General features: G+C 36.6%; 1 protein-coding gene across 1 annotated transcript in view; it reads right to left on the minus strand.

Moving 5' to 3' along the window:
- SLC9C1 (solute carrier family 9 member C1) overlaps positions 1 to 16,382 on the minus strand; it is a 111,830-nt gene that overhangs the window by 78,567 nt on the left and 16,881 nt on the right. Inside the window, exons 6-10 of the mRNA XM_057488618.1 lie at positions 13,470 to 13,631; positions 11,442 to 11,541; positions 7,047 to 7,190; positions 5,690 to 5,864; positions 3,005 to 3,086 (exon numbers count right to left, since the gene is read on the minus strand). Of these exons, the coding sequence (XP_057344601.1) occupies positions 3,005 to 3,086; positions 5,690 to 5,864; positions 7,047 to 7,190; positions 11,442 to 11,541; positions 13,470 to 13,631 (663 nt within the window). The remainder of the gene's footprint in view (positions 1 to 3,004; positions 3,087 to 5,689; positions 5,865 to 7,046; positions 7,191 to 11,441; positions 11,542 to 13,469; positions 13,632 to 16,382) is intronic.

The following is a 16,382-nucleotide window of genomic DNA, read 5'->3' on the forward strand; positions in this document are numbered from 1 at the left end:
AATTCACTCTCTCTGCTTGACATCAGTCCTTTCCTGCTTTGGGGTTTGTACTGACACATGAATAGCTTTCCTGGTTCTCAGCCTTTGAACTATAGATTTTTGGCCTTCTTAGCTTCTATAATCACATAAGCTAATTTCTTAAATCTTTTTCTTTGTACATCTGTGTATACATCTGTATGTAGAATATATGTACAGATACATTGTACATACATATATAGGATATATAGGATATATATTGTAGGAGACATATGTAGAAAATGTATATCTATATATATGAATATCTATACCTCCCCAATATATATCTCCTACACATATGTTTGTGTATATACATATGTTCTCTGTAATACATATAAAATATATATGGACATATACATATATATGGGACATATTTGTGTAGGAGATATATATATGTATATATACACATAGAAAGTAGATGTACATAGATACATATATATCCTACCTATATATATAGGATCATATATATGATAAATATTTATTTATCTCCTCATTAAGACTTGACTGATTCTTAGATTAGATACAAATTCCTTTTTTGAGCCATTGAAGCTTCTTTGGTAAGCAATAATATTCCATCAGCAAATGTTCACTGTTTTCAGTGCAAGTAAACAGATGCTCATAATAAGAATTTTAGTCTTATTTAGCTACTAAGTAGCACACATGATACTCTTTGCAAATATTTATCTCTTTAATGAGGTTCTTTCCATTTTACTATTTTCAAGTCAGAGAATAAAAAAGAAAGAAAAATTTTTTTGCAAATATGAGGAAAGTAGGGAGATTAGGTAGTGCAATGTTATCCATAAAGATGAAATTTCAGATTGATAAAACAATGCCATTAGAGGGAAAATAGAAAGGGTTGTAGAGTAGTTAAGAATATAAGGTATTAAAAGAAGAAATTCAGATGGCCACCAGACACATGAAAAGATGCTCCACATCACTAATCATCAGAGAAATGCAAATTAAAACCACAATGAAATATCACCTCACACCAGTAAGGATGGCCAGCATCGAAAAGACTAAGAACAACAAATGCTGGCAAGGATTCGGAGAAAGGGGAACCCTCCTACACTGCTGGTGGGAATGTAAGCTAGTTCAACCACTGTGAAAAGCAATACGGAGGTTCCTCAAAAAACTAAAAATAGAAATACCATTTGACCTGGAGTCCCACTCCTTGGAATTTACCCAAAGAATACAAGTTCTCAGATTCAAAAAGACATATGCAGCCCTTTGTTTATCGCAGCACTTTTTACAATAACCAAGATATGGAAGCAACCTAAGTGTCCATCAGTAGATGAATGGATAAAGAAGAGGTGGTACATATACACAATGTAATACTATTCAGCCATAAGAAAGAAACAAATCCTACCATTCGCAACAACATGGATGGAGCTGTCAGATATTATGCTAAATGAAATAAGCCAGGTGGAGCAAGACAAGTGCCAAATGATTTCCCTCATTTGTGGTGTATAACAATGAAGCAAAACTGAAGGAAAAAAACAGCAGCAGACTCACAGACTCCAGGAAGGGACAAGTGGTTACCAAAGGGGAGGGGTGTGAGAGGGAGAAGGGGATTGAGGGGTATTATGTTTATTACACATGGTGTGGGGGTTCGCGGGGAAAACAGTGTAGCACAGAGAAGGCAAATAGTGAATCTGTGGCATATTACTACACTGATGGACAGCGACTGCATTGGGTTATGGGTGGGGACTTGATGATATGGGTAAATGTAGTAACCACATTGTTTTTTCATGTGAAACCTTCATAAGAGTGTACATATCAATAATACCTTAATATAAAATTTAAATAAAAGAATATAAGGTATTAAAAGCACCAGGGCAATTTGTTTCTGGTTCTTAAAAGAACCACACAAATTGCCTAGTTATGTGATCTTGGGCAACAACTTCTAACTTTCAAGATCTCAATTTCTCAATCATTAAAAAGTAGGGGATTAAAATAGGCATGTAGCATAATGTGATTGCCTCCTAAAACTGATATTTCCGCTTTATTCTCCTCATGTTCCCAGGAAGTTATCCACAGAATTAGAATCGTCTTTTTAAGGCCTTAATCATTGTGGATAAAATGAAGGTTCCCATGGCCTGGATTCTCACCTGTCCCTGGTTGGCTAGCTCACATTGTGAGCAATACATTGTATATAAAGAGCCCCACCCAGTGCTCTGGGCGGAGGTGGAGACACTGCTGCTTGACCTTCCATCAGGAGAACAAGCCAGGTAATAAAGCCTTTCACCAAGAACGTTCTACTGTCATTTCTTTGGTCACACTGAATCCATAGCGAACTTGCCCGTGGCTGAAACCCAGTGGCAAGACAATCATATAATTACATTGACTTGCTTAAAACCAACCAAGGAATTCCTTTTGCCCTTAGAATAAAATTAAAATCCAAGACTCATCATGGTCAAACTCTCCTACCTCTCCCATCTGGCCTTCCTCTACTACCTGCATTGTTCTTAAAGGTCCCAACACCTGAAACCCTCTTTCCTTGAATACACCCAGTTTCTAATTTCCTTAGGAGTCCAGCACCTGTTGTGTTTTCTATCTTACTTACACGTGACCTGTTTACTTATGAATCTAATATTACCTTATTTGACTTTTTAATGTCTTTTCTCCTCTCTCCAATATAAGCTCCATCAACTGAGAAATATCTGTCTTCACAATGTATCACTATTGAATAAAGCCTGGCATATAGGAAGGTCTTAATAAAAGTTTGTCCCCTTGAATAACTGAGTCAAATTTGTGTGACTTTACTTAAACTGGACTAATGTAAATAAGCAACTTTTATTTACTAGTGTAAATAGACAAGCTCATTGGCCTAAACCTTCTACTCATATGCCTTTACATAGAGATCCACCTTCCTCTTCAATTAAACAGTATTGATTTGTATTTGCATGGATTCTTTCTTCATTAATAGCAATTCTTTATCATATTCAGAATATTTTTCTCTTTATTCAGAGTTGTAATTAGTAGGACTTACCAAGTTTACTAACTGCCGTTGGCAAAATCAATCTATTGACAATCAAGGAAACTAAGCATACTGACACTCCATGAAATAATAACTAGAATTGAAAAACAATACAAAATAAGTATTAGTGACAATTTCATGTGATATGTTCTGTATTTATGAATGTAAATTAAGCTAAGTTATACAATGTCAATAGAAGCTCATGAAAGGGGAGGATTTGGATGCAGGCATAATCAAAGTACTAGGGATTCTTTATCTTCCTGCATGTATTTCATCCATGTTTTTGGAACCAAACCAAATTCAGGACACATGGTTTGCAAGTAAAAATATAGAGACAGTGGAAAAAAATACTTGTCCTTAAATTCCACTTCTGCACTTCTTGGACTCTGGGAATATGCCGGTACTTTGTCAATTCTTATCCACTACACACACCTCCATGTGCATAACCGCACACAGTCCTCAGCTCAATGTTACAACCATATCAGATGTGCCTCAGATCTGGGAAATGAGAAAATCTCAGAGGCCTTGTCATGTCTGCTCCACCTCATACTTTGCCTCTCTGGCATCCCTTCACTGTCAGCAGGGAGGAGCAGTTAATGTCTTTGGTACCACTTGACTTATTTCTCCATTTATATCCTAAGTTGTTCTCTGTGGACAAGTGGAACAACACTTCAGTCTGAGACCACACACTTTTATTGATTTAAGGATTTCTCACTTCCAGAATTTATGTTAGTCCCCTAATCAGTCCTCTGTTCTTTGGCCACAGGTGGAGGTTAGAAGCAGACCATGAAACCACACTTAGAGGCTCTCAGAGTTGCACATTAGGATCACTTGGAAACTTAAAAATATTGGAGCCCAGGATGCTTCCAACTGAATATTCTGATTTAATTCTCCAGGGATGCAGCCCAAGCATTGTCAATTTAAAAAACTGAAATAGAATCTACATCTATTAAAATGTACTTATTGTGTACCATTTGGTAAGTTTTGACATTATGTATCCCCCCAATGATCCTCAATCCTATAAATATATTTATTCTCATATCCCCCCAAATTTCTCTAGTGTGCCTTCCCAATCAATCCCTCAATCCACAGTAGGCAACTGCTATTCTAATTTCTATTTCTATAGATAAGAATTACCAATTCTAAAACCGCCATATAAATTAGATATAATTATGTTTCTCATCATCGTTTTAATTTGTATTTCCCTAGAGTAACAGTGTTGAGCATTTTCAATGAGCTTAGTGGTATACATCTTTCTTTCTGAAACCTTTGTTCAACTCCTTTGCCTATTTTAGAAATTGGGTTGTTTTCCTTTTATTATAAAATTGTAGATTTTGGAAAATGTATTCTGGAAATAAGTGCTTTGTCAGATATATGTATGGTGGATATTTTCTCCTAGTTTGTGACTTATCCATTTCTGTAAAACTATCTTTTGATGAGCAAATGTTTTAATGTTGAAGTTGTTATTATTTCCTATGTTCTACGAACCCTTTGTCCATCCCAGTCACAAAGGTATTCTTTAATGGTTGCTTTCAGAAGTTTCAAGAGTTTTTGATTTTATATTTAAGTCCATCATCCATCTTGGCTCAGTTTTACATATGGTGTGAGGTGAAAACAGAGGTTTTATTTTCTTTTTTTCTAAATGAGCAACCAGTTATTCAGCACCATTTATCAAAAAGACTACCATTTCCCTCTGAACTTGTTATTTACTAGCAAACCACCAGTGTTAATTATTAAGTCAGATCTTTTGGAATGAGGAAACTGACATGTGGTGTGGTGGGTGGGAATTAAATAACTTGCTGATGGCAACACAGAAAATAGTAGCCAAATAAAAATGTCAGAACTCATGTTTCCCCTTACACTGGTCAGGATGAATAGTAATGAACTCATCTTGATTATTCAGGCATGTTAAAAAGAAGGCAAGGTCATGTGATATTAGATAATTTTAGTTTTAAAATGAGTGTTTAAATAGTATGTTTTCAGTGATTTGGCTATAATTTAAACACATGTAGAAATTCCCTTGCTGTTCTTCCCATTACATTTGGAATTTGTGTAAAAAAAAGAAAAACTAAAAAACCAAAAACTACAGTGAAAGTATTTAGATGCATTGTGACGTCTGCGTAAGAAATTTCTTACAGAGCTCCTTGTAATATCTGACCTCGAGATGAGGTGGCGGGAGAGTCAGGCCTGCAGTGCTGTAAGGCAGAATTTGGGGGTGCTATCTCAGAGGCAAATTCACCTCACAATTAAAAGGTTTTGATTCCTAGCATCATGAAATGTGTCCTCACATTAATAAAGTTACCAAAAACAATATAGCCTGTCATAGATAGGTCTCTGCTTTCCCTGAGTGGATATTAAGAGTAAGGAAAAATAAAAACATTTATTGAATGCATATCCTGTATCAGGATATAAATTACGTTTTTAATTTAATCACTTAATTGATAAATTCAATTTCTTTAGCCTCCATAACCAACCTATTTTAGGAGTGTAATGAAGGGATTTAGGAATCCTGAAGCCACAGAGAGAAGAGGGAAGTTCCCAGGTGTTCCTTCCCTCCCCAGTCCTGCCATCATAGCTTAATCACTCCCAGAGGCCAAGTGGGGTTGGGCTACCTCACTGCAATAGCATATTTTAGTACACAGCAACAGTTTTTATAAAATACTCAGATTAAAAAAAACAAAACACGTCTTTCTTTACTTGAGATTTTTCCCTCTCAGATCCCAGAGGAAGGTCCGAGTAGGCAAGCAGCAGGGCCATGGTGATGTTGGGGGTCCCCTTCATTTCACTCCAGACTATTATGAACGCCCAGCGCCAGTTGAACCCGTGTCCAATTCGAGACAAAAGAGGGCTCATGGCTAGAAAGACCAGAAGTCTGAAAGACAAAACAAATTTTAAAAAGTCATTTTCATAGAAATTTCATTCCATTTTCTTCTATCCTATTTCCTGTGGAAGTGCCTACTCTCAAACAAATGAGCCGCCTTTCACCCCCTGTTGACAGGGCACCAGAGGAAGGCAGACAGGCACCGCACAGAGACGCGGCAAGAGAGTGGCACTAGTCTCTGTCTGTCTCTGTTAGGTGAGTAGTAGGGTGAGTCCACATCACCCTCGAGCGGTGCTTCTTTAGGCAGAAAAGAAAGTTGGAGGTGTTGTGTAGATATATATTCCTCTCTGGGTCCCAAAAAGAAATAAAAGCAAATCTAATGAATCGGAAGCAAAAAGAAAAAAGTCTCCCCTTTCTTCTTTGTAGAAATCTTGCTGAGTCTGTCCAATATTGGTTAACTCATTTCTATTTCTTCTTTCAGTCACATATTGTTCCTACACTTACACTAGTTGTGTCTGATCATTTGAGACTGATTTCCAGTTAGTTGGCCCTTGCCAACTTCATGTTAACTCTCAACTAGTTTTCCTGGATGGAAGTAGAATGCTAGCAATCTGAGTGATAGAGATTCAAGAGCTGAGACTCTAGTTGTGGTGGCTTTTCCTCCTTTCATAGCATCTCCTTTTCAGCCACATGGGCAGACTCTTTCCTGCCTCTTAACATTCGAAACGGGACTACAAAATTATTTTAGCAGAAGGGATGTTTACAAAATTTAAATTAAATGATAGATATGTTTAAATTTAATGAATTAAAATTAATTTAAATTAAACAATTTAATTAGCAGGAAATGATTTGTTATATCATATTAAGCAAACAAAGCAAGATAGAATTTTGATTCATTACAGGTGTTTAACTTCATGAAACCTCATAGGAAAACAAAACAAAACTCCAAGAACTATAGCAAATGTTAATAGTGGTTAACTTACTACCTCTAGGTAGTAAGATTATGAAAGTTCTTTTTCTTCTAATTTTCAAAAAATTTACACAATGCTTGCATTCTTTGAAATGCAGTTAAAAATGGAAGAGCAACATTAAGCTAATTAATTTGCTGATGATTCCTTGAAAAGTTTAAAAGTCAATTCTTCACTCTAGAGAATGAGACATTTATGTTATTTAAAAATATCTTTGGGTTTATTCAATGTCCCATAAACAGAAAAATTCAAATGACATTCTTACCTTAAAACAATAAGTGTGAAGTAGGTATTTAATAAGTAATATACATCAGATAATGATACAGATAAATATGTATGTGCAGGAATTAGAAGTCCAATGAAAGTAAACACCATAAGAAGAGCAACAAATGATAGACAATTCCAGAATCTGCATTTTCAGAAACAAAATTAAACATAGTTAATTAATGTATTTATTGCAAGGCTCATCTATGAGAAGAATATTGTGGTAGGTAGTATTAAGAAAATAAAAATGAGTGAGGCAATTACCAACGCTCAAGTGGCTCATAATTTCACTGGGGAGAAAAAGGAGTGCTAAGGCAAATAAACAAATAATTCAAAGCAATTTTAACCACTTTACACTCCATGTAAGTTAGTGACTTTCTTTTCGGATGACTGGGAAAGCCAAGTCGAGGTCGCAGCTGTATCTTTTGACAGAACTCAGGCATCGTGGTTCACCCAGCGCAAAAATACTGGTTGTGCCTGTAACATTAGAAAAAGCTAAAATGGCTTATTTTTAAAGGGAATACTGAACTGCTGGTCTGATGTACACAGTGATGGAATTAAGCCTTTTCCTAAAATCTAACTAGCTCTTAGAAGACGTGAATGAATCCTTTATTCCCATGAATGCCCTTTGAAGATTCCTTGGCATTTGTGAGCATGAGTTTGTGCAAGCATTGCAGAGCTCAGGAAAAGTCTGCACCATTCCAAAGCTCTTCTCATCTGCTGCAGGCAAAGCAGTTTGGAAAAGGCACTCAAATGCCAATATTGGTCATGTTTGGGTATTGGGAGAATAAGAAGCTATATATATTTAATAACTTTAATGTCAACGTATTGTATTTATAACACGCTAAACTGAAAAGGCACCTGAGTACCATTTTATGAGAGGAAGGTAGCTTGGTTTTATCATATGCTGTCAGACCTTTTAAAGATAATTTTTGTCCCTTCTCCAGGAATACTACTTTTGCTTAAAAACAAATTCAATACTAAAGGAAAACCTTTTTCTGTTACATTAATAAGAAATTTCAGTTACTGAACTACATTTAGGAGGCATTACAGAGGAAAATTCTATATAAAACATTATAGCCTACGAAATGTGAAATCAAATCTTTCAAAATATTTTTTCTGTGACTGAACTTAAGCTAATTACTCTAGGCTGTGAACTGTGAACCCTTTCTTGTATATGTTTATATGGCCATACATTTAATTCTGTTACTCTCTGAATTTAAATGTAGCAAGCATTAACTTGGGAGGGAAACACACTAAGATATATTTTATGACCAACTATGTAATTTTTATATTTTTTTATCCTTCTTTATACTCCACTATCAAAAGCAAATCCAATTGTTCCACTGTGTACATAGGTACCAAAAAAAAAGGTCCCTCAAAATATACACCCATGTACCCATACAATTAATGAAATCACTTGTAAACCTTAATTGAGTAGGATAATTCATTCAAATGAATGTCGAATGAAATATGAACCTTGTTATTAATTTAGCAATTACATAATTAAAAAATCATTCTAACATTGTGGAAAAATATCACTAAAAGCCAAAAATCATAGTCTTGTTAATTAGCATAAAATGTAATCAAATCAATGAAGCAACAAATATTGAGGAGCAATTCAGACCCTTTCACATGTGGTAGAAATTAATGGGAGAGAATTGATGGACAGGAAAGCAGATTCTCTAAGGAAACAGTCCCCACCACGTTCAGAGTGAGGACAGCAAACCAAGTCCCAAAGCCATCTGATGGATGTGTGTGTACTTGTGTGTATGTGTGTGTGTACACTGAAAATCAGACACACAGGAAACAAGCTTCTGAATATTTTTTAAAAGTGCCTTTCCTTCATTTGGTGATCAATATCCTAATAAATCTAGATCTTTTATGGTAGCAGAGGGTCACAACCCTGTCTGTGTGGAAGAATCATCAGAGGAGAGTTTTTAAAGATCAGAAATCCCATGTGCTCACCCTCAGAGAGTTTGCTTCAATAGATATCAGCAGCTGTATTATTTTTGTTGTCCAGTGATGCACAGCGACTAGCCCAGAGGAATGATAAGGACTTATGGGCTAAACATTTAGGGATGTCAAGTTGCCAGAAATAAAATATTATATGGGTTGACAATAAAGCAGCTCTTGAGAATTTCTTTATAAAAAGGTGATGTGTGACTAGAAGCATGAAATAAGTGAGGCAGCCACCTCTGCCAGCGTGTAGGGGAAGCATGCCCATATATATGGGATGTACACTTCAAGAGCAAAACACAAAGACACAGACCCAACCAGGAAACATGTTTGGCATGTTTGAGGAGTAGCAGGGTGGTCAGTGTGGCTAGAGCAGGGTAGGTGGGTAGAGAGCAGTAGAAAGGAATCACAGAGATAACAGGGGGACATATCATAGGACTTCGTTGCCATTAAAACAAATTTGGCCTGCAGCCAAATGAGATGAGAGGTTACTAGATGGCTTTAAACAAAAGAAATGATTTGGGTGAGGAGGATGTGAGGCAGGTGAGGATCAGTAAAAGATCATTCCAACTAGCTCACCTATTTTTAAAAAGAAATAAGTATAAAGTATTAATTTAATATCAACAGTGACACAAATTTTATCAGGGATGAAAATATCAGATATCATGGAATTATAGGATCAATGCATTATAGCCTCAGGGTTTTTGCAGAATTGTTAGAACTGGGGTCCTAAAGGCTGTAAGCTGAAATGATGGGAGATGGTGCGCCTCTGCTCTTAGAGAGTAACATGGACCTGCTGTAGATTGTTGTGGAACATAGCAAGATTTACCATTATTATCTTAGATTTCTACTGTCACAGACACCAGAAGATGATACCTATTTTAGACAGTAAGATTCTTGAAATCGAGATCATGAAGAAAGCATCTGTATGGCCACATAAGTGAGTGGTTGAAGCAGCATGGTGGACATGCTCATAAAGAGGAGAGGAGGTCTGGGAGTTGAAAGGTAAGGGAGTAGAAGGACCAACTGTGTGGATGTTGATTGACAGCACTGGGCATGTCTTGGAGTCATGGTGTCCAATAGAGTCACAGCGAGAGGGGCCGAAATCACCATAAACCCGAGAGTGTGACTCAGATCTCCAGAGGGAATCGCAACCGAGAGAGCAGCAGAAGGTATAATACAATGGTGTGAGCTTCAAAATTCAGTTCTTCGGGAGAAGAATCAGAAAGAATGATCTAGAAATGAGTTATAGAGAGATGACCCACCTCAACTCTAGGCTTTGTATACCAGGAATGCGGGTGAGAAAGACACCACATTTTTAAGGAATGCAAGGAAAGTTACATCTTCAGGGTAGATCCAGTTTGCAGTAGAGCACGGAGGTAAAGGGAGTCTTCAGAATCACTTCCCATAGATAAACACTCATGTAATATTTTAATTCTTCCTACAATTGTGGCCCAATTAATTCTGCCTAGCTGCTGGTACTGTTGGTTTGCAGTGTTACAGGACATGAAATTTTAGGGAAGTGCTCCAAAATTCTGTAAGATCCTATACTTTTAAGCTTCTGACTTCTGAAATTATTCTATCTTCTATAATATTCTCCAAAACTCCTAAAATCACTGATAAGGTATAGGATGCCTGCTAATACACATGCTACCACTGTGTGGTTCAGGTCAGTTTCCTTCCTGCCTGTGGGGACACTACGGAAAGCACTGCTATGGGCTGATGCAGACCCCGCTCACCACTCTGCTGGGTGCCTGTGGGCAGGGAGCAATTTGTGCATTTCTACTAACTGTATCTTGCTTACATTTAGCTTGGCTATACTTCCATCTATAACTCTTCCAATCCTCTTCAAATACCCTAGCTTAATCTTTTAATTAAGTTGCTTTGCAGGGTATCTCTTCACTGTCCTTAAAATACGGATCATCCATTCTTGTAGCCGTGCCATGTGGAGCTATATGGGAGCCTGAGGCAAAAGGGATTATTGGTAATATTGCTCTTGCCTTTATTTAAAATTTTAATGTGCCACCATGGATTTTTTTTTGCACTAATTTCAATTTTTAAAATATTGCATTAAAATATTATTTATCTTGATTACTAAGTTTTTTTGGCACCCGCTCAAATTTTGTGCCTGAGATGAATGCTTCACTTGGCTTACCTTAACCCTAGCTTTGACTAGTGGTAATTCCTGAATAACTGGTCAGAAGCTTGAGGGAATTAGTGAGAAAACAGAGCCAACATAAACACAAGTGAGGTTACAAATAATGCTTAAAATTAGAGGATTAGAAGACATAAGCAATGAAGTTTTTAGAAAGGGTTTTTAGTGGGGTAGTTTTTAAGTCAGTATCTTGCTTTGATTATGTAGATGTAGATATAGTTACTATCATAATATTATAGCTTCTAATAAATGAAACAAAGTGAAAATATGCCAGCCACTCACTTGAGAAGAACTGCTTCAACTCCTGGTTTAAAACTTGTAGAATTAAAAAAAAGCCCTATAATGGCCAGGGTAAATATTCCAGACATTCCAACTAGCTCACCTATTTTTAAAAGGAAATAAGTATAAAGTATTAATTTAATATCAACAGTAACACAAATGTTATCAGGGATGAAAATATCAGATATCATGAAAGTATAGCAACTTTATAGAAAGCTTACCCCATTTGGTTCCAGCTGGATAAAACTGAAAATTATTACCATCCCCATCATCCTTCTTCCTCCTCAAATTTACACCCAACTGTGTAGTAAAGTCCATACTGGACATCCTTGCATTGCTTTAGCTTCAGATCATTGGCAAGAATATGGAGTTCACAAAACTATCCATGTGCCCTGGTGAGGCTAGACCATGCTTGGTAGCAGGTCTAATTTTTTCTGAGAGGTACAGGATGAATGAGGTGGAAGTGAGGTGATGAGTTCTTGACTCTAAACGTTTGAAATTATTTCCTTGGGTATAACTGTTAATCTTGAGGCTATGCTTGCTTACCAAATGATGCTAGAGGAAATTACATTTGCTGAAATAGATTTTTGTAGGAACTTAGGTATACTAATTAAAGTAGTACATGATGAATGTACTTGAACTATCTGATCATCCCCTCACTGTATATTAATTTATTAAATTGATTCTGTAACCTCACTAGATTATAATTGACTTTAATCCATTGATTAAGATGTCTCAAGATCCTATCTCTGCCTTTCTTTTCCCAGACATGAAAATAATGAATTTTGTTCTAACATTTCTAAAGAGAAGATATTTCTCTGTCTCAATTTATTCAAAAAATTTTTTCTCAATAAACTTTTATAGTTTTCTATGTTTAGGTCCAAACTTTAAGTTTATTCCTTTATATTTTATAACTTTTGCCAAGGTAAAGAGAATCAAATTTCATTATATTTTCTAACTAGTTCTTGCTGGCTTATAAGAACGCCTTTTTTCTGTATTTATTTTATATCAAACTATTAAAGATCCTTGCTGGCTTAGTTCATTAATTAATTCTGTTGGGTTTTTAATGTAATCTAAACTGTTGTGGCTAATGTAATCATTTTCTCTTTCAAAATATATAGAAACATTTCTTTTTTTAAAAAAATTACATTAGCTAAAGCTTCCAGAGCTACTTTAAATCATGGACATGAGAATAGGCCACGTTGTCTTATTTCTAAACGTAATGGAAAAAAACAGTGTAAGTTGGTGACTAGGTATTATTGAACATGCCAGATCCAAATAATTTGTAAAGCTGTCTTGACGAACTGGTTTGAACATGATTCTGAGGCTGTATTAGGAAACAGTAATAAGGCTAATTATCATTGCCTGCCATACTTCTGTGAGGAGTAAGTGGTGGTACATGGATAGATTTTCTAATATTCAGCCTTACTTGATCTGTAATTTCTATTTTGATATGCTTTTTGATCTAACAGTTACCAAGAAAATTATATTTAATTTCAGGCAGTTAGAAGGATTATTTTTAAAGACCCTCCCTTTGTTGTTGGTACTTATTGCATCGCAGTTGAACAGTGTTTGGAATTTTATTGAAATGTGCTAGTCTAGTTCATTTCTGTAAATGGTCTACAGGTATATGTAAAGGATAAACATTTCTGTTTTGAGAGGTAAAATTACTTATATCTTATAACCAGGCATTTAATTTTCTGTTTAAATTTTCTTTATAGCCATAATTATTTTCTATCCATTTGGTTATAAAATTACTTGGGAAAGGCATACTAAAGTATCCCATTGTAATAATGATTTTGTCACATTGTTCTGCCTTCTGTAATGGTATTTGCTTTATTTATCTCGGGATATTATTTTCTGTTGTATAGATGTTAATATTTTTTAATCTCCTTTGATAGATTATTTTAGCAAAACGTTCCTCCTTGATCAGTTGAATTTTTTTTTTACTAACGACTGGTATATATTTTCCCATACTTTTATTTTCAATAGTCTATGTCATATAATTTTAGGTATATGACCTTCACTTACAAATAAAATAGATGAGGTACACAACTGAAAAGCTGAGACTGATATGATTGACATCATCATCAAAAACAGTAGACAGCCACAATTGAATCAATTTCGAACTTAAAATTCCAAACAAGAAACTTGCAAGAACGTATGACCAGATTTCACTCAGGAAGGCTTGGGCTGCAAGAAAGATGAGTAAATAGAAAATAGTTAGTAGAACTTATTTGCTCTTAATTTTAAATGATAGTCTGGGTCAACTTTTTTTTTGTCATTATCTTTATTTAAAAATAGTTCATTGCCTTTGGGGTAGATGTATGGTATTATCTTATTCCTAAGTTGAAAGAGTTTCTTTTCAAATGCTGAAAGACACAAAAATTTATATGATTGGGTCAGTTTAATTTAAGAGCCTCTTTCAGTCCCCTTTAAGAGAAACATATTTATTCAGTGCCAAACAGTGGAATACCTTTTGGAGATACGGTAATGAACAAGCAGCAGAAAGTCCCTAAATTCATGGAACTTATATTCTAGATCTAACCTGATATGCACAGCAAATACAGAAAAAAAGGAAAGCCCCTGGATCTCCACAGCAAATGCAGAAAAAGGAAAGCCCCTAGATCCCAGCTGAGTTAATCTCCTTTGTTGTTTTGACCTGCCAAACTGACTGACCTGTTCCTTACTGTTGGGCCTTTCATTCGGTTCCAGTTTTTCCCCTGTTAAGCGATGCACCAGTGTGTATTTCTGTACAGAACTTTATTGTACTTCTCTGATTATTTCCTTAGGCCCCAGAACTGAAATTGTTACACTAGAAGATAATTTCCCCTTTACTGATGTTATTGGATTTTGCCAAATTGCTTTCCACACTCATTACGATGCCCTTGCCAGGAAAACCAGACAGCTAAGACCTTGATAGCACTGGTTTCTGCAATTAGGCATGCCGGTGGGTGAGGAAGTCCCCCCCTGACCTTTACAGGGTGAGGAACAGAAGAGGAGAATTTGAGTCACAGATTTAACACACCTGTAGGGATAATGTGAACATGGGAGGAGAGTTTCATGAATGGCCTTACAGGTCACGTCTGCTCTAAGGATGGAGTTGGCTATGGTGATAATTTCGAGAGTCCAGTATCACCTGTAACTGAAACATTAGGATGGAGAGACTCTGGTTTCAGCAGGAGGCAGGGAACTGGAGTTAGCAGACCCAGTTTGAAAGCTACTTTCTCCTTTAGGAAAGAAAAATATCTTATGTGCTGGGTAAGGTCTGTGTGGTGAAAGCTCTCTGAGTGCCATATTGTGTCACCCCCTTTAGACTTTGGATTTTGGAAGAGGTTGTATGTGTGTGTCAGTGTGGCTTTCTCTCTCTCTTTTTAAATTATTATTATTTTTATTAATGTATGATTGATATACACTCTTATGAATGTTTCACATGAAAAAACAATGTGGTTACTACATTTACCCATATTATCAAGTCCCCACCCATACCCCAATGCAGTCACTGTCCATCAGTTCAGCAAGTTGCCAGAGATCCACTATGTGCCTTCTCTGTGCTACACTGTTCTCCCCATGATCCCCCAAACCATGTGTACTAAACATAATACCCCTCAGTCCCCTTCTCCCTCCCTCCCCACCCACCTTCCCACACTCCTCCTCTTTGGTAACCACTAGTTCATTCTTGGAGTCTCTGAGTCTGCTGAGTGTGACTTTCTCTTATACCATAGCTGGCATGTATGAAGCATTTAAAGAAGAGGTGGTACCTTCCTGTGCTAAACTGCAGTTCTGCTTTACCCAAGATATTCCAAACTGTCATGGATTGGGCAAACAAACTGGATGTAGACCAAGGCTGAAGGTGTGTGCTTCTCATGCCCATGTAGGGTAACTGACCACCATCTAGGTCAGCTCCCTTGAGGAAGACATGAGAAAGGTGATGGTCACCAGAATGGGTCTCCTTGAAAAAGAATAGTCTTTGATTCTGATTTGTAGGCATTGATTATGAATATATATGGCACAGATGGGTCAGCATAGAGGTAAACAGGGTCCTTGGCTACCCAACAGTGAAGCACTCTCCAGGGACATAAAAACAACTATAGCTCAAACTTTCTCTTCTTGAATGGTTGCAAACCTAATTTAGTATTTGCTTGATTTCTAGGGAGAAGGGGTATTGGAAGAAAACCACTTTAATATAATGGATTTGGGGCATGATATAAACCTCTGAGGTACTAGAACATGGTCCAGAGCGCCTCCCAACACTCTTTTTTCAGGGAGCTAAAGGGCAGAATGAGATAATGCTGCAGAAGGCCTTAGAATTCAGGAGACATACAGTGAGTGTGGTAGTGTATATCAGCAATTTTCTTAAGAAGACTGTAATAATTTTTTCCCCAAATCAGTACAAGTGGGAACATAGTAAAAAGCTAAATAACTTCTTAGTATTATTGTGAAAATATTTGACTTCATGGACACCCTTAAAGGGTTCTCTGAACCCTATTCCCCACTCCAACCCAGCAACTACATTCTGGGAACCATTGTTCCAGGAGGCACCTAAGGGGATTTTGTTTAAGGTGGGGCATATAAGGTGCTTCTAGGAGTGCTGGTAATACTATATTTTTTGTCCTGAGAGACAGTTAAACATCTGTACACTTTAAAATTATTAATTATGATGTGCATATATCATTTATTTTATACACACATATATGATAAAGGAAAACAATTACTTATGGTTTAAGGCTCTCTGAATATGGTAAATGAGTTCATGGGCACCTTGCAATCTCTTTGCTTACAAGCACTGCCCTCAGACCCTGAAGATGGATATAGGACTCACACTTCCTCCTGAGCTGACATCTTTCTGTGTTGCCTGCAGGGAGATAGTCCCAGGACCACAGGAAGGGAAGCTGTCTCCTCTCACCAATGGTGGATATCCTAACTGGCTTATCAGCTTATCTC

Source organism: Manis pentadactyla, chromosome 1 (genome assembly GCF_030020395.1).
Source record: "Manis pentadactyla isolate mManPen7 chromosome 1, mManPen7.hap1, whole genome shotgun sequence".
NCBI classification, from domain to species: Eukaryota; Metazoa; Chordata; class Mammalia; order Pholidota; family Manidae; genus Manis; species Manis pentadactyla.